This window comes from Scyliorhinus canicula, chromosome 1 (genome assembly GCF_902713615.1).
Source record: "Scyliorhinus canicula chromosome 1, sScyCan1.1, whole genome shotgun sequence".
In the NCBI taxonomy this organism is placed as follows: Eukaryota; Metazoa; Chordata; class Chondrichthyes; order Carcharhiniformes; family Scyliorhinidae; genus Scyliorhinus; species Scyliorhinus canicula.
Window position 1 is genome coordinate 253,957,639 of NC_052146.1, and position 21,241 is coordinate 253,978,879.

The 21,241-nt window shown below is 45.1% G+C and overlaps 1 protein-coding gene across 4 annotated transcripts in view; it reads right to left on the bottom strand.

Moving 5' to 3' along the window:
• The window catches only part of ush2a (Usher syndrome 2A (autosomal recessive, mild)), a 1,354,742-nt gene that overhangs the window by 42,007 nt on the left and 1,291,494 nt on the right, over positions 1–21,241 (bottom strand). For all 4 annotated transcript variants that reach the window (XM_038811752.1, XM_038811743.1, XM_038811716.1 and 1 more), the window contains 2 exons: positions 9,837–10,075; positions 9,026–9,243 (listed from right to left, as the gene is read on the bottom strand). In XM_038811752.1, coding sequence (XP_038667680.1) covers positions 9,026–9,243; positions 9,837–10,075 — 457 coding nt within the window. The remainder of the gene's footprint in view (positions 1–9,025; positions 9,244–9,836; positions 10,076–21,241) is intronic.

Sequence of the window (21,241 nt, forward strand, 5' to 3'; positions counted from 1 at the left end):
GTGAGGTGGAGCAACTGAATGTTAGGCATGAGTCTTAATTATTGATGGTCGAGTGATAGGGATACTGGACAGTAAGCAGAATGGTGCAGCAGGTAGAAGAATGCCCTCTGAAGTTGCATTCGCTGACCTTGATCATTTTGTTGTTGAAAATACGTAAAAATGTGTCATTTGAAACATGGAAGTCTGGCAATAGCTGGTCTGAGAGTAACCTGAGAGGATACAGGGAAAGATCCCACAAAAGGTTAATAGCAGCTGCAAAGGACAGGATAATAAAATGCAGATTCTTTCTCTCAAGCAGGCTTAGCAAACACACAGGATTCTTGTATTAAGCTAAAACAATGGCTCATACCTTCATTGAAAGTAACTATCTTAGGAAGCATCTGGAAAAGCATGGATGAGAGTTTCAATTTAATTAAGTGACGAATGTTTAAAACAAATGTTTAAAACAGGCATGTCTTTCAAGTCATAACCAAGTGAAATTTTAGCATACAGCTAAAAGCAAAAGTTTCACACCTTCATTGAAATTAACTCTCTTAGTAAACAGCTGGAAAGGAAAGGATGATGTTCAGTTGAATTTGGTGTCAATTCTAAGTGTGAAATTCTACTAATACCAAGTAAATTAAAAGAAAATTGGAGACAACCTGTCTACGAGAATCATAATTTAAAGTCAAAATCAAAGGCAAAGTTATGAGCTGGGGACAATTGAAAAATTAAACTACTGAAATGACAGGAATTAAAAGTAACACCTATTGAAACCAAAGCATTTTTTGAATATCACAAAGGAACTTTGAACATCACAAAGGACAATGTAATCAGATCTGAGGGCTGAGGCCATGCCCAAAATGAATACTTAGTTGTATTAGAATGTTTAGATCAAAGATACTTTTTACAATCAAAGTGAAATAAGCTAATTTACAATAAAGTCGTTAAAACTTAATAACTGTTCGAAAGAGAATATAAACCCAAAGAAAGGGGACAGCCAGCAGAGCCAGCTCTCACAGCTCGGTACATGGGAAGGATAGGACATAGCAACCGAGCTCACCAGCGAATACATCTAAAGAAGACCAGAATTTAAAAAGAAGATTGATTGTCAAGTTGGGCCTGAAGGTTCCTTCAACCAACCAGAAGGATCCAGAAGCAAGATCTTTTTACCTTTCTGTAAAGAAAATGTTTGCAGCTTTTAAAAGAAAAATTATAATAATAAAATAATTTAAAAGTTTTAACCTGAAACAGTGGTTATTAGCCTACTTTACTTACTTAGCAACGCAGGACCCAGGACATCGATGCTACTAAGGGGTAAGTAGGGAAAATTCTTCGGTGAAGGTATGGGTTATACCGGGGGATAACTTGAAAATATAGTTTGACCTGAATAGCACCCACCGAAGCCTGCATCGGAGTCAGGGAGTGAGAATCCCTGTTCACCATTTAGAATATCGACCCTTTTTGGTATAGGGGGAATTCCAAGAATAGTGGTGAGTTTTAACTTCAACTTGTATGAGGTAATTGATCTTTTTCCATCACTGCACTCATATCCTTAGGGATAGGCTCCTGGAATTGATCTCCATGGATAATGTTCTTTCACAGGATATGCCTTAAAGGAATTCTGGCCCTCTGTGGAAACATGGCATCCTTCCTCCTTTTGATCTCCATCACTAAGGTGCCCAATGCTGCATCTGAAAACTTGGGAGTGCTCTCTTTCCATTTGCTCACCTCTACCTTGCACTAAAGCATTTCTGAGACTGGTCAATCACCAGAATGCACGTCCACTTTAGGAGGGGCAACCTACCTTTAAGAGATGCAGGTTAGTTGTGTGTCATGCTAGCCAAGACAAAACTGAGACCCTACTAATTGTGCAGCTAGTCATTAGGCATTTTTTGCACTGTACTGTGCATTACAGTCATGTTGATGAATAGGCATTATGGTTTTGTGCGCTTTCTCCCTTTTAGGACCAGGCATGAAGTAACTGGACATCATGATTCAAGCACCTGATTAACTATCTCATTCACACCAAACCCCCACTTCAGGATTCCTTTTTATTAATATCAACTACAGATTTCTAACCAGCAGTGTTTAATAGTTAAGAAAGTCATTCAAATAGTAAAACTCTTTCCATGGTCACTGATGGATTTGTTGAACTGCAGATTCAGTATCTTCCTATGGTCCCATTTACCCAATGGGGACCAAGTAAACATAAAATATTATATAATGGGGCTGAGACCTCACACGCTATATTTTTAATGAAAATATAATCCTCAAGGCTAATTTCTAAAATTAAAAAAATGGATAATTACTTTTTTAAATGATTGAAAGATGTCTGGCTGCAACCTTCGAACAACAGTGCTAATCTGACAGAATCAGGAAAACGTGTACCTCATCATCTCTGAAGGGACATTAACGACCCTTGTTGAGTGCAGAGACAATATTCAAAGGGAACTTTTGTATTTCAGAAAACAGGCTGGCTAACTGGTGACTACCAGTCTGCTAGGACAAAGCATCCTGCAAACACTCTTTCAAATTATTCATGGTTGGAAAATTAACAACCTCAGATACCCAAATATACCCACTTTCCAAGCTGACATGGAAAGGTGGTAGCCATGTGGTATGTTCCCCCCCACCCCCACATCAGCTGGTAAAACCTGCATTATTGCCGTGTGTAGCTGCAAAGCTCAGCTGACCATTTTTCCATCTACCAAACAGCAGCACAAAAAAGGGACTCTATCCAGGTTTGAATGCCTAGCTCCCATCTACACTGTTTCTACAAGACTTCCTGTACCATCACCTACAACAATGTTTTTCAAACTTTTTTTCCCAGGACCCACTGGCCAAAACTTCGGGACCCACACTGGCCAAACCTGAGGAATAATGGGTTTCTAACCCGGTCTATCCTGAATCAAGGCAGTATTTGAAAAACTGAAGATTTCTTGGTTCAGACAAAGAAGGGAAAGTAAATCATCTAGTTTCCTCTTAATAAGAACATAAGAACATAAGAACTAGGAGCAGGAGTAGGCCATCTGGCCCCTCGTTCCTGCTCCGCCATTCAATTAGATCATGGCTGATCTTTTGTGGACTCAGCTCCACTTTCCGGCCCGAACACCATAACCCTTAATCCCTTTATTCTTCAAAAAACTATCTATCTTTACCTTAAAAACATGTAATGAAGGAGCCTCAACTGCTTCACTGGGCAAGGAATTCCATAGATTCACAACCCTTTGGGTGAAGAAGTTCCTCCTAAACTCAGTCCTAAATCTACTTCCCCTTATTTTGAGGCTATGTCCCCTAGTTCTGCTGTCACCCGCCAGTGGAAACAACCTGCCCGCATCTATCCTATCTATTCCCTTCACAATTTTAAATGTTTCTATAAGATCCCCCCTCATCCTTCTAAATTCCAACGAGTACAGTCCCAGTCTACTCAACCTCTCCTCATAATCTAACCCCTTCAGCTCTGGGATTAATTTAGTGAATCTCCTCTGCACACCCTCCAGCGCCAGTACGTCCTTTCTCAAGTAAGGAGACCAAAACTGAACACAATACTACAGGTGTGGCCGCACTAACACCTTATACAATTGCAACATAACCTCCCTAGTCTTAAACTCCATCCCTCTAGCAATGAAGGACAAAATTCCATTTGCCTTCTTAATCACCTGTTGCACTTGTAAACCAACCTTCTGTGACTCATGCACTAGCACACCCAAGTCTCTCTGAACAGCGGCATGCTTTAATATTTTATCGTTTAAATAATAATCCCATTTGCTGTTATTCCTACCAAAATGGATAACCTCACATTTGTCAACATTGTATTCCATCTGCCAGACCCTAGCCCATTCACTTAACCTATCCAAATCCCTCTGCAGACTTCCAGTATCCTCTGCACTTTTCGCTTTACCACTCATCTTAGTATCATCTGCAAACTTGGACACATTGCCCTTGGTCCCCAACTCCAAATCATCTATGTAAATTGTGAACAATTTTGGGCCCAACACGGATCCCTGAGGGACACCACTAGCTACTGATTGCCAACCAGAGAAACACCCATTTATCCCAACTCTTTGCTTTCTATTAATTAACCAATCCTCTATCCATGCTACTACTTTACCCTTAATGCCATGCACCTTTATCTTATGCAGCAACCTTTTGTGTGGCACCTTGTCAAAGGCTTTCTGGAAATCCAGATATACCACATCCATCGGCTCCCCGTTATCTACTGCACTGGTAATGTCCTCAAAAAATTCCACTAAAGTAGTTAGGCATGACCTGCCCTTTACGAACCCATGCTGCGTCTGCCCAATGGGACAATTTCTATCCAGATGCCTCGCTATTTCTTCCTTGATGATAGATTCCAGCATCTTCCCTACTACCGAAGTTAAGCTCACTGGCCTATAATTTCCTGCTTTCTGCCTACCTCCTTTTTTAAACAGTGGCGTCACGTTTGCTAATTTCCAATCCACCGGGACCACCCCAGAGTCTAGTGAATTTCGGTAAATTATCACTAGTGCATCTGCAATTTCCCTAGCCATCTCTTTTAGCACTCTGGGATGCATTTCATCAGGGCCAGGAGACTTGTCTACCTTTAGCCCCATTAGCTGTCTGTTTTTATATTCCATCCTCCTGGACATAGATTTCATAGATTTCATAAAGCCCCTGGTGCATTGAATGTGTGTCAACATTCAGTGAGGACAAGATCAAGTATGCCTGTGATGTCCTCCCATCCATGACACCTCACTGTCCAGGGTCACACATGAAGGATAGTTACTCATGAGAGATACTAGAGAGCGGCCAACAATTGTGAACCTGCATTCATGTGGGACACAGCCTCGAGGAAACAAAGAAGTGAGGGAAGAAGACTGAGGAGAGGAGAAAAAGAAGAGGTATCACTGGGAGAGACAACCAAATGTGGTTCTTGTAAATAGAACAGCCATAAATCTGAAGATAGTGATATTAAAATGTTGATTTATAATTGTCTTAAATGCAATCCAATTATTTATTGCAAATTTATTCAACTTCAGAGTACACCATTAGAAAAAAGTTAATCAATATTGATGAAAGCTGACAACACTAAAACTGACCCATAGACAACTGATAAACTAACTGTTCTGGTTGTCATTAATCAGATAAATGGGTTTTGAAAAAGGTTTTCTCAGATAAACATTATTTTCTCAGGTATTCAATTGTGGCATTGTGATGTGCTCATGTCTCCCCACCATAAGACTTTGTGAAGACTGTTGTCTCCAATAATGTAGCTCTTGCTGCAAAGGCAGCCGATTCCCTCCCACTGAATGTGCCCCCATGGTGTCGGTGACACATACACTTCTGGTCCCTCAGCAGCAACCGCTCTGCAAGAAGATCTCCGGAAAGTTTCAAGCTTTTTCTCTGCACGGAGACATTGCCTCAACAGACATTGTTGTTGCCATCACCGTGAGCACAACGAACACAAACACACACACAAATATATACACACACACACACATATGTACACACACGGAATCCCCAACCAGGTTTGTACTCACTCACTGTGGGCTCTGACATACACTGATCTGCTGAGCTTGGCAGTGAGTTCTCTGATGGTCTCTTTCTGTTTCATGACGGGCTCTTTCTGCTGCAGGGGGAGTATGGTCCCCTTGATGTCGTCTACCGGACAACTGATCTGCATCGGGGAAGAGCACGTGGGGTCCATGGGGCAGCACGGTAGCATTGTGGATAGCACAATCGCTTCACAGCTCCAGGTTCCCAGGTTCGATTCCGGCTTGGGTCACTGTCTGTGCGGAGTCTGCACATCCTCCCCGTGTGTGCGTGGGTTTCCTCCGGGTGCTCCGGTTTCCTCCCACAGTCCAAAGATGTGCAGGTTAGGTGCATTGGCCATGATAAATTACCCTTAGTGTCCAAAATTGCCCTTAGTGTTGGGTGGGGTTACTGGGTTATGGGGATAGGGTGGAGTTGTTGACCTTGGGTAGGGTGCTCTTTCCAAGAGCCGGTGCAGACTCGATGGGCTGAATGGCCTCCTTCTGTACTGTAAATTCTATGAAATCTATGTCCAGGACGATGGAAGTGCATCTGGGCGAACTCTTGGGCTGCAGTTTTGGACAGGAGAGTGGAAGAAATCCGGCAAACGTTTTGCGGCACATGGTTTAGAAGTGGCGCTGCCGCCGGGAAGGTGACGGTGGTGGTAGTGGATTGGGGAGGAGGGGGGGGGGGGGGGGGGGGGGAATCGTGAGACTTATGGAAAATCCATCAATTAATTGCTCCCTCTAGAGTCTAGAGGACTGAATTGATATTTTAGGCAGGGTTTTCCCTGCAGGATTCTGAATGCTGACGTTGGGAAACACTGCATTAGCTGGCTGATTGATACAGAACATCGTGACCCGTAGCTCCTCAACCCCTCTGACACCTGCCCGCGGCCCACTTGCGGGTTGAGACCCGCACTTTGAAAAACCCTGACCTACAAGACTGACTCATCTCTGCATGCCTATCTCATCAAGGAAGTCAACTCTACTAGAAAAGTGAATTTTCCACCATCATTTCAGCCTGCCGACGTCTGTGAAGGAATACACTATTGGACTTTGATTCTGGATTCACGTAAAATGGTTGGCTCAGTTGGTGGACGGATGGTTCCTGATACGGAGTGACACCAACAGCACGGCTCATTTTCCGTATCGGCTGACGTTATCCATGAAGGCCCGCCTGGGGCAGCACGGTAGCATTGTGGATAGCACAATCGCTTCACAGCTCCAGGGTCCCAGGTTCGATTCCTACTTGGGTCACTGTCTGTGCGGAGTCAGCACATCCTCCCCGTGTGTGCGTGGGTTTCCTCCGGGTGCTCCGGTTTCCTCCCACAGTCCAAAGGTGTACAGGTTAGGTGGATTGGCCATGATAAATTGCCCTTAGTGTATAAAATTGCCCTTAGTGTTGGGTGGGGTTACTGGGTTATGGGGATAGGGTGGAGATGTTGACCTTGGGTAGGGTGCTCTTTCCAAGAGCCGGTGCAGACTCGATGGGCCGAATGGCCTCCTTCTGCACTGTAAATTCTATGATAATACTATTTCTCAACCTTGCCCCTCACCTGAGGTGTGGTGACCCTCAGGTTAAATCACCACCAGTCAGCTGTCAAAGGGGAGAGCAGCCTCTGGGACTGTGAGAACATTTATTTAGCAATGACAGAAATCCTCGGCTGGATTCTCCAGTCCCTAGCTGTGTGCTTTGCGGTGGCTGGAGGCAGCATGCTGTTTACTGGCAGCGGAATTCTCCATTCCCGCTGCTGTCAATGGGATTTCCCATTGAAACTACCCCATGCCTCTGGGAAACCTGCGGAAGGGGTTGCACAGCTGGCGGGACCAGAGAATCCCGCTGCCAGCGAACGGCCGGAGGAGTCGGCCTCCATGTCCTGCGTAAAATCTTTTTGCCACTCGCCTCCAAAATAATTTTTGTCTTAATTTTAGTTAAAAATCATTTTGGGATGCTGTTTCAGAGACGATTACAATTGTTGTTTTGAGGGTGTCCTTGGCCTTTTTCAGCCCGAGGATGGTGCAGGCTCAGTGGGACGTCAGTGCGACGTCAGCTTTCTCCAAAGCCAGAGTCTCTGACACTGGATTAGTGCACATGGTCAAGGTCATTACTCACAATGCCAGGGATCTGGGTTCGATTCCCGGCTGGCTGTGCGGTATCTGCACGTTCTCTCCGTGTCTGTGTGGGTTTCCTCCGGGTGCTCCAGTTTCCTCCCACAAGTCCCGAAAGACGTGCTTGTTAGGTGAATTGGACATTCTGAATTCTCCCTCCGTGTACCCGAACAGGCGCTGGAGTGTGGCGACTAGCGGTTTTCACAGTAACATCATTGCAGTGTTAATGTAAGACTACTTGCAACATTAATAAAGATTATTATTGTGCGCAATATAGCTGGTACTTCCAACTCTGCTTGTTGATATTTTGAAGATGGTATTAGCTGCAGCACAGTGTGGCCAGCAACACTGGCAGAAGAGGAACATTTTAAATATTTAAAAAGTAATTCAATCTAGCACTTTGCCTAGTGAGTGTATCACTCTGCGATTAAATATTAATCACCTTACCTATTCAGATCAAACCACCATCCCACTGCTTTAACAGCTCTCAACACTAGGAACACACCAGAGTTCAGAGGGCCCAGCTGTGCTTTGGGGTGAATGGCAATAATGTTCACTGCATTATAATAAACTGTCTATATTTGGAGTAACTTCCATTGGGAAATGTGAAAGTAGCATTATTTGGCAAGGAGTCAGAGGAACAGATTTACGCATCATTTTCCTCAGTCAGCGACTGCAATGACTCTATGGTGCAGTGAGACATCCACCATGTTATGTTCTACAAAATATAATTTCATTCATTTATTGAAATGTCAGACATTTTTTTAAAAAGCGAAGTACCTGTAAGGGACAAAAATCCTCTTTCTCAGGGACACCAGCACAAGTTGTCAATCCAAGAAATTTGTGCAATTTTATCTGAAAACCTTACATATACCCCTTTAAGAGTGTTTGCAAGAGATCGACATTTAAGAAAGAAAGCAAAATCTAATGTGACACCAGCATCCTTTTGTTAGATTAAACTAGTCATTCATTTCGACAGGTCTCAGGCAGTATAACAAGCTACAGATGGTTTGATAGAGAGGAGGCTTTGAATGCTAGTTGGAGCACAAGAATTGATATTTTTGAGTTTATTGGCATAAAATGTAACTGAGTCAGCAAAATTTAGAACTATGGCCTCATCCTTAATAGAAGGCATAGCACAATTCTCATTTGAACTCAATCTATATCAAAAGTCAGTTCAACATCATTATATGTCAATCATCAAGTACAAATTTTCAATATTTCACAATAAAATTCTGATGTATGTGCATTAGCAATATAAAAAAAAGTGCTTGCATCTTATCGCAACATGAATTATTTATAAACTGCTTGAAATGTGTATCACTAACACATCTATGCTGGGGTGGGGGGGGGGGGGGTGGAAGGATCATGTGTAACAGAACATTATTATTCCACTTGACCAGTCAAATTATACTTACTCTCTTTCGGGGTAGTAATGGTAATCCACTCGGAAGCTGTGCTGCCCACTGAGTTGTAGCTTATTATTTTAAGGTTATAACTTGTGTAAGGCTGGAGGTCTGTCAAGTTGAAGCTCTGGCCTTTTCCGGTGTATACAACTTTAATGTGTTCAGCAATACAAGACTGTGCTATTGGTTGCATTGGCTGAGGACAGGGAGTGAGCATCTGGAGCTCATAGCTGGAAACATAAAGGAGTTCAATAAACTGAAATTAAATTCAGATACTTTAAGATATCGACAAAGTGAAATTACCCTAAATATTGCAGTGTATGAAAATATATAAAGCAAGATAAAAATTAAAATTTGATCTTTCACAGTATTAAGAGATGAATATTTGATACTTATGACATTACTTTATCCACTATTTAAATGGATGCACTGATCCACTTAAACATGATAAAATCTCCTTTAAACATTGGATTGAGTATGCCAGGCTTAATCTTTTGTATCTGAATAAAATAAAAAGTATTTTATAGGCTGAAACTCTTAAAGATTAAAATTTCAGGCAATAGTTTTCTCTCTTTACACATCACCTTGAGGAAATTTGATGGGGGGGGGGGCGACACATGTAAATTACAGAGATCACCCTTTTTTCTTCGTGTGTTACATCCAAGAAACAAAATTTAAAATAATTCATACTTTTCTCAAATTGCGGGATTAAATCATTCAGCCTTGTCACAAAAGAAATTCTAAACTACATTCAGATTATATTAGATGCAGTCTACCGAGAACTGTTGCCTAAATATCTTCAAGCAGTTGGTGTAGTTCTTACCTTTGAATGATACCATTAGGTGACTGTGGAGAGTTCCATTGCAAATTAGCACTCATTGATTTTACATTCTCAGCCAGCGGCGGAGGCTGATTGGCGGGAGCTGATGAGTGAGTAACAAGCCTTGCCACAGGTCCTTTGCTGCAGCACTTATAACAAGTGCATGCCTCTACACCAATGGAATAGTTAGAAAAGGGCTCTAGTCCATGAATAGTTTGCTGTGTTAATGTTCCTTCAGAGAGCTGTCAGTAAAGCAAAAATAAATGATGCTTATATATTCGGATACTAAATCATTGTTTTCAAAATATATAATACACTTAAGTAACAAGTTATCTATTATTAACAATGTAGGTTGGTTGATTTTACTTAATGTATCAAGTACACACAGGGGGAGGGATTCTCCCAGCCCTGCGCCGGGCCGGACAAACCCCGCGAACGGGCCACGCCGCCCCGACGCCGGAGCGGAGAATCGGCGGCATTGGCACCGGAGTGGTAGGTGCGGCGCCGGTCGTGGGCCACTCTACGCGGCCGGCCCGCCGATTCTCCGGCCGGATGGGCCGAGCGGCTGTAAGAAAAGAGCCGAATCTCGCCGGTGCCTTTCTAACCTGCTCTGGGCCGGCGGGACCTCAGCGTGTAAGGGTCAGGTGGCGGCCTTTGGGGGGGAGGGGCGTCCGAACCCAGGGGGGCCTCCGATGTGGCCTGGCCCGTGATCAGGGCCCACCGATCGGTGTGTCGGCCTCTGTGGCTGGGGGCCTCCTTTCCTACGCGCCGGCCCCTGTAGTCCTGCGCCATGTTGTGTCGGGGCCAGCGTGTTGAAGGAGGCCACTGCGCATGTCCTCGTTGGCGCCGGTGCAACTGCGCATGTGCGGATCCTGCGGCGCACAGTTCGCGCCGGGATCTGCAGCTGGAGCAGCGTGAACTGCTCCAATGCCATGCAGGCCCCCTGTAGGGACCAGAATTAGTCGTGGGAGTGGCCTGTTCACGCCATCGTAAAACGTGATGGCGTTTATGACAGCGTGGACACTCTGCCGCGGGATTGGAGAATACCGCCCACAATATCATCAGGGCATCATGACATATTATTATGGTCTGGATTCTGCCGTAATCGGCGGGGCGGGCAACTTTGGCGGGATGGAGTGGTGTGAATCACTCCGGCGTCGGCCCACCCCAAAGGTGCAAAATCCTCCACACCTTCAGGGGCTAGGCCCGCCCTGGAGTGGTTTGCGCCCCACCGGCCGGCGGGAAAGGGGCTTGGTGCCACGTCAACCGGTGGCGAAAGGCCTCCGGCGGCCGGAGCGAGTTGGCGCATGCGCGGGAGCACCAGCATGTGCTGGCGTCATCCCCTCGCATGCGTAGAGGGCTTTGTTTCCACACCGGCAATGGCGGACTGCTACAGCCACCGGTGTGGAACAATAGAGTGCCCCCATGGCACAGACCCGCCGGCAGATCGGTGGACCCTGATCACGGGCCAGGCCACCGTGGGGCACCTCCCGGGGCCAGATCCCCCCGCGTCCCCCCAAGAGCGCAGGAGGCCGCCCGCGCCGCCAGGACCCGCCGGTAAGGGACCTACACATATTTACACCGGCGGGACTGGCAAAAAACGGGCGAGACTTCGGCCCATCGTGTGCCGGAGTATTCAGGAAGCCCCGGGGCCAATTGAGTCGCGCCGGTCCCTGCCATTCTCCAAGGTGGGCGGCGCGATTCACGCTGGACCGATTTTTGAGGGGCCGGAGAATTTGGAGGATGGCGGGGGCGGGATTCATGCCGACCCCCGACGGGGGTTCGGACAAACCCGCCCTAAGTCTTTTCAAAATCATCCCATCCATAGAGACAAGCTGAGTTGTGCCAGGGACTGTCATTAAGCTGATTGTTATAATTAGGATGGTGTAAATTAAGCAATAAAACTGAGAAAGGACAAAGTGGTCTAGTTTTGCAGAATATTGTGTCCTCGCACACTTGTGCTCCAGACCAACATGAATTCCATCTTTTAAATACAGTTCAAGTTGTATAGCACGTATAGAACGTAAGGAACGGTGATTCTCCGAGCCTCCGCGTCAAAACCGCAATGGGCCCGGGGTTGGAGAATAGGCCTCAAACCCCAGATCGGGTCCGACAATGCTTCTGCGATTCTCCAGTCCCCAGAGAATCGCCGCCAATCGCGCGCGCGGTCTCACGCGGCGCCGGTCAGGGGTCATTGAAAGAGGCCTCTGTGGCGATTCACCGAGTGCAGCTGTCCGAGTTCCCGATGGTTTGGTTCTCTCATGGCTCCACCCTTCGGGAACTCGGCGTGGCAGCATGCCGACTCAGTCTGCGGACGCCTTTGTGGGGGACGGGGGGATCATTCATGGGGGCCTCCAGGATGGCCAAGCTACCCACCGATCCGCAGGTGTGCGCGATCTGGGGGGGGGCCTAGGTTTTCGGTGTTGGTCCGCCGTGTGGGTCGGCCATGTATTTTGTTTTGTGCAAACAATTCTGTAGGTAAGCATTTGAACTCCCTTCTGGAGCAATGTCAGTGCAGAATGAATAGAATTTTGATGGAATGCACGTATGCATAAAATTATTCTTTTTCAGAGCCAGAGAGGTTCTTCAGCTGAAAGTCTCACATTAGTACTTCTAACTGTAGAAGCCCAGCTTTTATCATCTATCCTTTGAGTGAAAATAGTGATTTCTGTGCAGATTCCTTCTGTGAAGACTTCAGAAGTTCAGCTTGTGGAGGAGCACGGCATCATTGAAAGTAACTTCTGGAATTTTGCATTTAATGTTCAGGTGCCGGACTAGCTGTCAGTTTTACCCTGTATTAACAGTGTGCGCTGTCAGCCTCACCTTTACTAATACAGCAAAATCTGATAAATAAACTGATAATAATGATGCATATGAAATAATGTTTACTACTGCTCTGTGGGCAAATGATAGAGAAGCGCAGCATCTCTTTGATGGATAGATAGTTCAATGAGTTGGGTGTTCAATTAGGCACTTCACAGAGGAAAATTGTGCACTGCTCCTGGGAAGAACGAGTGATTTGGTTCATCAGCAATGAGGAAGATCTGGAAATAGGTTAAGTAAAAACTTCACATTTAAAAGAAACTGACATGGGCAGCACGGTGGCGCAGTGGTTAGCACTGCTGCCTTAGGCGCTGATGACACGGCCATGGGTCACTGTACGTGTGGAGTTTGCACATTCTCCCCGTGTGTGCATGGGTTCATCCCCACAACCCAAAGATGTGCAGGGTAGGTGGATTGGACACGCTAAATTGCCCCTTCATTGGAAAAAAAAGAATTGAGTACACAAAATTTATATTTTTAAAAAATGGAAGGAACTGACAAGCAAACAGTACTCAGCCATACCACATACCTCATGAATGGTGCAACGATTGCTGTTGCAAAGTGTTGCTTGTTCTACATAATACATCATGGATGTTAATTATTATGCACACCCACATCTCTGGAGGGCACACTTTCTGAATCTACTTCAGAATGATTGCTGATTGATTCCCTGATTTTCCCTTTCTTTATCTCTCTCTCCTCTCTCTCGCTCTCTCTGTATTTTTCTAATATTAATTTGTTAATTCACTTGTGTTGTGACTCCGGGTCAAGTGGGTGCCACCCTTCCCTGTCAAGAAACACCTGGGTTCTCTAACGACCTGGGTGACCCCCAGGTGCCATTAGGATTGGTCCACATTTGCGGAAACCAGTACTAAACGGGAGCCCTGGCGAGATCTCCCAGGTGCAGCTCATTTAAATATGCAGATCTGGATCATGCCCAGTGAGGGCAAAATCTAGATTGCGACGTCTGGTGAGATTTAGTTAAATCTCGAGAGGCATTTCGAACGTCTCAACTCTCACGAAATTCAACGGCCTTCCCCCGACACCAAGTCAGGCACGATCAGGCCACTGAATCTCACCTTTCATGTTTTAAGACTTTTAGTGTAACAAACACACTAAAAGCAACACAAACTAAAACATTACTTAGTAGGTAACTGATACACGAAACTCCAGAGAATCAATTCCCTATAACTTCAAAAACTCCATGCCACATTTAAAAGCTGACTGCACTCTCTACAGAATTGTAATAGTTACAGGAATCAGTCCAAAGATACTGCCAGCTTCCAGCAGGCTTGCTTCTCTCAATGAATCTCGTGAGAGTTGAGACATTCGAAATGCCTCAGAGATTTAACTAAATCTCATCAGACGTCGCAATCTAGATTTTACAATGTCCAGTACCTGTCGAAAGACATTTCCCGCAGTCTTTGAAAATACCCAAATCGACTTTCAGCAGCAATACCCACTCTAGTAACTCCTTCTCTTGGCCATGTCAGGGCAAATCTGCCAGTGCCATGAAATTTCCATTGGTTCTGTCTCTTTGACCAGAAAATAAGCTTTCATCAGCATTCTGCCTGGTAATTAACCTTTTCCACTGCTGTTCAGGACAACGACTCTATTCCTGTTTCTCCCTCTCTATTTATGGTCTCTGAATCAGACCCTGAAAGTTTCTGGTGTGCAATGGCAAAACCAGGTGCTCTTTGTGTTTAGGTGTGTAAACTGGCATTTCTGTTTCAATAGCAATTGACCTTGATCCCTGGACCCCATTGTAAAGAGGTCACATCGGTCTATCATCGGGCAGAGCTGGTAGTAGATTTCCTGACCCTCTCCATTTTACTTTCAATTAAAAGAGATAGTTTAAAAAATAACCATTTCATCAAACCTCGAATTTGTAACAAGTAGGAAATGTTAATCATTAGTAAAGAAAAAGAGAAACAAATTACAATACAGTGCAAAATAAAGCATGTTTAGCTAAAATAAATGAAACAAGAAATACTGCATAAACAATGGTGGTATTGTCACTAGACCAGTAATCCAGAGGCCCAGGGTAATACTGTCTCATCATGGCAGCTGCCAAAACTTAAATTCAATTGATTGATTGATATTTATTGTCACACATACCGAAGTACAGTGAAAAGTATTTTTTGCGGCCAAGAGAGCGTACACAGTACGTACATAGTACACAAAAGAATAATCGACAGAGTACATTGACAAATGGTACATCAACAAGTAGTGATTGGTTACAGTGCAGAACAAGGGCCAAACAAGAGCAACATAGGGCGTTGTGAATAGTGTTTTTACAAGAAACAGATCAGTCCGAGGGAGAGTCGTTGAGGAGTCTCATAGCTGTGGGGAAGAAGCTGTTCCTATATCTGGATGTGCGGGTCTTCAGACTTCTGCATCTTCTGCCTGATGGAAGGGTCTGGAAGAGGGTAAAGTCTAGGTGTGAGGGGTCTCTGATAATGCTGTCTGCCTTCCTGAGGCAGCCGGAGGTGTAGACAGAATCAATGGGAGGACGGCAAGCTTGTGTGATGGGTTGGGCTGAGTTCATCGCACTCTGTAGTTTCTTGCGATGTTGGACCGAGCAGTTGCCATACCAAGCAGTGATGCAGCTGGATAGGATACTCTCTATGGCACATCTGTAGAAGTTTGTGAGAGTCGATGCAGACATGCTGAATTTCTTTCGCTTCTGTAAGAAGTAGAGACGTTGTTGGCCTTTCTTGACTGTTGCATCAACGTGAGTGGACCAGGACAGAAGGTTGGTGATGGTCACCCCCACGATCTTAAAGCTATCGACCATCTACACTTCAGAGCCACTGATGTAGACAGGAGTGTGTGTTGTACTCCGCTTCCTGAAGTCGATGGTCAGTTCTTTGGTCTTTCCAACGTTTAGAGAGAGGTTGTTTTCGGTACACCATGCAACAAAGTGATCTTTCTCCCTTCTGGAGTCTGATTCATCGTTGTTTGAGATACAACCCACCACAGTTGTATCATCTGCAAACATATAGATTGAATTGGAGCTGAATCTTGCCGCACAGGCGTGTGTGTATAGGGAGTACAGTAGAGGATTGAGAACACATCCTTGCGGGGCTCCGGTGTTGAGGACTATTGTGGAGGAGGTGCTGTTGCCTATCCTGACAGATTGCGGTCTGTTGGTGAGGAAGTCAAGGATCCAGTTGCACAGGGAGGGGTCAAGTACAAGGTTGCAGAGTTTGGTTATTAGTCTTGTCGGGATGATGGTGTTGAAGGCGGAGCTGTAGTCTTATGAATAGCAGTCTGACGTAGGTGTCCTTATTGTCGAGATGTTCGAGTGTTGATTGTAGAACCAGGGAGATAGCATCTGCTGTGGATCGGTTGCCATGGTAGATGAACTGCAATGGATCAAGACCTTCTGGCAGGCTGGCATTGATCCGTCTCATGACTAGCCGCTTGGAGCATTTCATGATAACAGACGTCAGGGCCACCGGTCGGTAGTCATTGAGACACGCTACCTTGTTCTTCTTTGGTACTGGTATTATGGTCATCTTTTTGAAGCAGGTGGGGACCAGAGCGGAGAAGTGAATGCTGAAGATATCTGCGAATACACTCGCCAGAATACACACGCGCAGTCTCTGAGTGCTTGCCCAGGTGCTCCTTCGGGGCCCGTTGCTTTCCGTGGGTTTACTTTCAAGAAGGCAGCTCTTATCCCCAAGGCTGTAATAGTGTAATAATAAATTCAGTAACAATGTTGAATTAAAAGTCTCATGAAGACCATTGTCGATTGTCATACAGGCCCACCTGGTTCACTAATGTCCGTGGGGAAGGAAATCTGCCAGCACAGTGGTTAACACTGTTGCTTCAAAGCACCAGTGTCCCAGGTTCGATTCCCAGCTTGGGTCACTGTCTGCATGTTCTCCCTGTATTCGTATGTGTTTCCTTTGGGTGCTCCGGTTTACTCCCACAAGTCCAAAAAAAGACGTGTTGTTCAGTGAATTGGACATTCTAAATTGACCTCCACGTTCCCAAACAGGCGCCGGAATTTGGCAACTAGGGACTTTTCACAGTAAATTCATTGCAGTGTTAATGTAAGCCAACTTGTGACAGTAAAGATTATTATTATTAAGGAAACTAGGAAATATCTTCACCAACAGTAGACGTCTTTTAATGACACAATTACATGACATTCCATGCACAGCCCTTAACATCAGAAAACTGGGCTGAGAGGCACAGCTCAGTTTACAATGTTCCAGCCCTTTAATGAGGCCTGCACCATTGAGAAACATGAGCCTTCTGCTCTACGAAGGACTGAATGGTTTGTTTCTGTGCTGTAACATTCTAACTACAGCCTCACCAAACAGCATCAGTGAAATGTTGCTTAAAATATTCCATCCCTGGAAAACTAGATGTGGATTTGATTTACAGCAGAGATATTGCATGTCACTAATTAACAGACCAGCACACGTTTTCAAAATGCAGGCAGACACCTTTTGCCAGTTAATTCACATCTGGAATTGAACAGCTGAAGCAGTTGGCTATTACCTTCTGATGTCAAATGCTTTCACTATTTATTGCTTTTTGTCCTGATAATACCGATTGAATACAGTTCTTTGTGCACTGACAGATGGCTTAGCCAAAATAAAATAAAACATATTGCAACTGTAATTTCCTTGCAGAATCATCACACTATTTACCACGGGCTCAAAAATGACATCTTGTGTGCAGTAATGGCCTCAGACTTCAACTGGTGACATTAGAGTATAACGATTGCTACTGCAGTAACCTTGAGGGAAGTATCACTGCATCACAACAAACCATAAATTGTCTTTTAATGAATAAGAAGTATGTCATGTTGGTGAGCAGTGCATGGAAACAGATTGTTTGTGTGTCCTGACCAGGGAAACTATTGGTTATGGGCACTGACTGAAACTCATGGCGACACAATTTATTTACTGACACATGCTTAATAATGAAATGTAAGATGACTCCGGTCACTGCTTGGTATGAACAGCAAGCAAAAAACACCTCTGTCAAGAAATAAACACAATACTCACGCTTTTTATAAAATAAAACATTGGAATTAATAGCTGTTGGGGCAACACATTAATAAAAATATTTTTTCAAAGCTGGTGGAAAACATCAAAGGGCCAAATATCCCCTCACAACATACAGGCTGCACCCACTCGTAAACATAGCTGTTATTACCCCTAATACAGACAGACGTTTCGTCTCTTGATATCATTGAGCAATACTGTCCCAATGATCTTAGACACTGGCATTGTGCTTTTCCCAGCAATTGGTTTCTACTGTAATGTTACATAAGGTCATTTGGACTGCTATTGTCATTGAATTCGCCCATTCGGCGCAGGATGGAGAAAATATAACGTTAACACAATTGCCTTTGCAATTGCCTGGCTTCTAATCAGGTATCAGGCCAACATGGGAGTCCAACAAAGAACAAGGAAAATTCCAGGCCAGGAACAGGTCATTTGGCCCTCCAAGCCTGCTCCGACCACACTGCCCATCTGAACTAAATTCCCCTACTCTTCTAGAGAGCATATCCTTCTATTTCCATCCTATTCATGTATTTGTCAAGACGCCCCTTGAAAGTCACTATCGTATCTGCTCCCACCACTTCCCCCGGCAGCAAGTTCCTGGCTCCCACTACCCTCTGTGTAAAAACTTCCCTCGTACATCCATCCTTTAGTTCACCCATTCATCCATCTATCTAAAACTTCTGTTTTTAGCACTGATTCCAATTTAGTATCATGCATTCACTATTGTGCTATGACTGGCAATGTTATCCACAAACATGTGCTGGCTTCCCTATGTGCACTTTCAACACCCAGCTCTACCTCTCCATCACCTGGCATGAATCCTCCACTGCTTGCCCAACATTTGGTTTTGGGTTAAATGAAAATTCCTTTAGTTAAACATTAGGATGACCAAAGCAGTTGAGCTCGATATTCATAGGAAGTGTGTATCTGCGGGCATGGACCTCTTCATTGTATGAGCAGTTGAAAATAGAACTGAACACTGCACAATCATTAGTGAACATCCTCAGTTTGTACCTTATGATGGAGGGAAGGTCAATGATGAAGCGTCTGAAGATGGTTGGGTAGGACACTATCCTGAGGAACTCCTCCAGCGATGTGCTGAGACTGAGGTGATTGGCCTTCAGAAACCAAAACCAGCTTTCTTTGTGCTTTGTGCTAAGTTAGCCTCAAGCCAGTGGAGAGATTTCCCTTGACTTCTGTTTTACAAGAGCTCCTCAATGCTATACTTGATTAAATGCTTCCTTTATGATGAAGACGGTAACTCTTACCTCACTACAGAGTTTGGCTCGAATGTCCATGTTAGGGCCAAGTCTATAATGAAAACTGGAGCCAAGTGATCCTGGTAGAACACAATTTGAGCATTGGTGAGCAGAATATTGCTGTGTAAGTGTCGCGTGATAGCACTGTTAATGACACTTTCCATTAGATGATTGAGAGTAAACCCATGGGGTCGTAATTGGTCAAATTGGATTTGTGCCACTTTTTGTACGCAGGACACAACTGGGCAATGTTCCACTTTGTCAGACAAATGTCAGTGTTGTCCCTGTACTGGAACAGCTTGGCTAAAGGTGTGGGTATCTCAGGTGTAAGTCTAACAGCTGCGATTCTGTTGGGGACCTTTGCTGTACACAATGCACTCAGCATCTCCTCCTGTCATAGGAGTGTAATGATATGTAGACAGTCATCTAACCAATGGGTTAATCAGAACACCCAGCTGTGGCATAACCACTAGAGGTCACTACACGACCACTATAAAACCACAGCTCACACAAGCTCTCACTCTCACTCCCAGCAGAGACTGGAGGAACGGCATGAGTGTAGCAAAGATCACAGTCAAGGCACCACATGCGGCTTAGGTACAGTTTATACAGCTAGTCAAGTTTACTATGTTACTAGAGTTAGATCAGCAGAGTGTCAAACTCATTTAGTAGCTTTGTCATTGCTAAATAAATACTTTCAACTTACTTCGAGGACTGGAGTATTTTCCAACAGCTACAGTTAGTAGCGACTTATGTTACACAAATAACATAACATAATATGGCACCAGAGTGACTGCTACACCTACCTAGTTAAATTCAGAAAGCTATTTGGCAACAGAAGCATCGCCTCCGGAACAAAGCATGCCGACTACAGAGAAGCATTGCCTCCGGAACAAAGCTGACGATTCCAGGCACGATGGACAGACCACAAGCTCCTCATCACCTCAGGACCAATGGTAACCTTAATGTTAACTGGCGCTTGTTTAAAGAAAAATTTCAACTGTATGTAGAATTGTCTGACTTAACAAACGTAACCGATACTCGGAAAATAGCTCTCTTACTGACTACGGCTGGTGAACACGTGATAGAGATCTACAAATCCTTTAACTACACAGAAAGGCAGGATAAAACAAAATATGAAACTATCCTTGAAAAATTTGATAGCCACTGCGAGATCCAGATAAATGAAATATTTGAGCGCAAGGGAAAGAGGAATCTTTTAAAAAATAAATTTAGAGTACCCATATCATTTTTTCCAATTAAAGGGAAATTTAGCGTGTCCAATCCACCTACCCTGCACATCTTTGGGTTGTGGGGGCGAAACCCATGCAAACACGGGGAGAATGTGAAAACTCCACACCGTCAGTGACCCAGAGCCGGGATCGAACCTGGAATCTCGGTGCCGTGAGACTGCAGGGCTACCATTGTGCCACCGTGCTGCCCTGAAAGAGGAATCTTTTAACAGTTTCTTCACTAACCTGTTGGCTCAATCCTGCAACTTTGGTGCTCTAATTGACTCAATGATCAGGGACCAGATGGTATTGGAATCCACTATGATCCTCTCAGAGAGCAACTACTTAAGATAAAAATATGACTCTGGAAATTGCTATAGAAACATGCACGGTGCATGAACACTCAAAAAATCGCTACTTACAGTACAAGATCACTGAAAGTGGCAGAAAGACCTCCCATGAGGTTGCGTGCATCCAGGCCATCTCCCGATTGCAGCGCTTCCACATTTCCGACGGCAGCCATCTTGTGCGCACAAAATAGGGCCCAGCGCATGCGCAATATGACAAAACATACAGAACAGTGAGAACTGCACTGTGCATGCACATTACGAACAAAGGTATGAAACGGCCAGAACAGCACTACGCATGCGCGAAGACGCACGGAACGTCATGATGTTGACGCAATGACGTGCATGAAGTGTGGAACTGCCCACTTTCGAAAAAAATGCCCTGTGAGAGGCAAACAATGGCCGGAATTCTCCGACCCCCCGCAGGGTCGGTGAATCGCCCGGGGCTGGCGTAAATCCCGCCCCTGCCGCGGCCGGAATTCTCCGCCACCCGGGAATCGGCGGGAGCGGAAATCATGCCCCGTCGATCGGCATGCCCCCCCCGCCGATCGGCGTGCCCCCCACGGTGATTCTCCGGCCCGCGATGGGCCGAAGTCCCGCCGCTGACAGGCCAATCCCGCCGACGTGGTTCAAATCACCTTTGGTGCCGGCGGGATTGGCGGCGCAAGCAGGCCCCCGGGGTCCTGGGGGGGGCGCGGGGTGATCGCACCCCGGGGG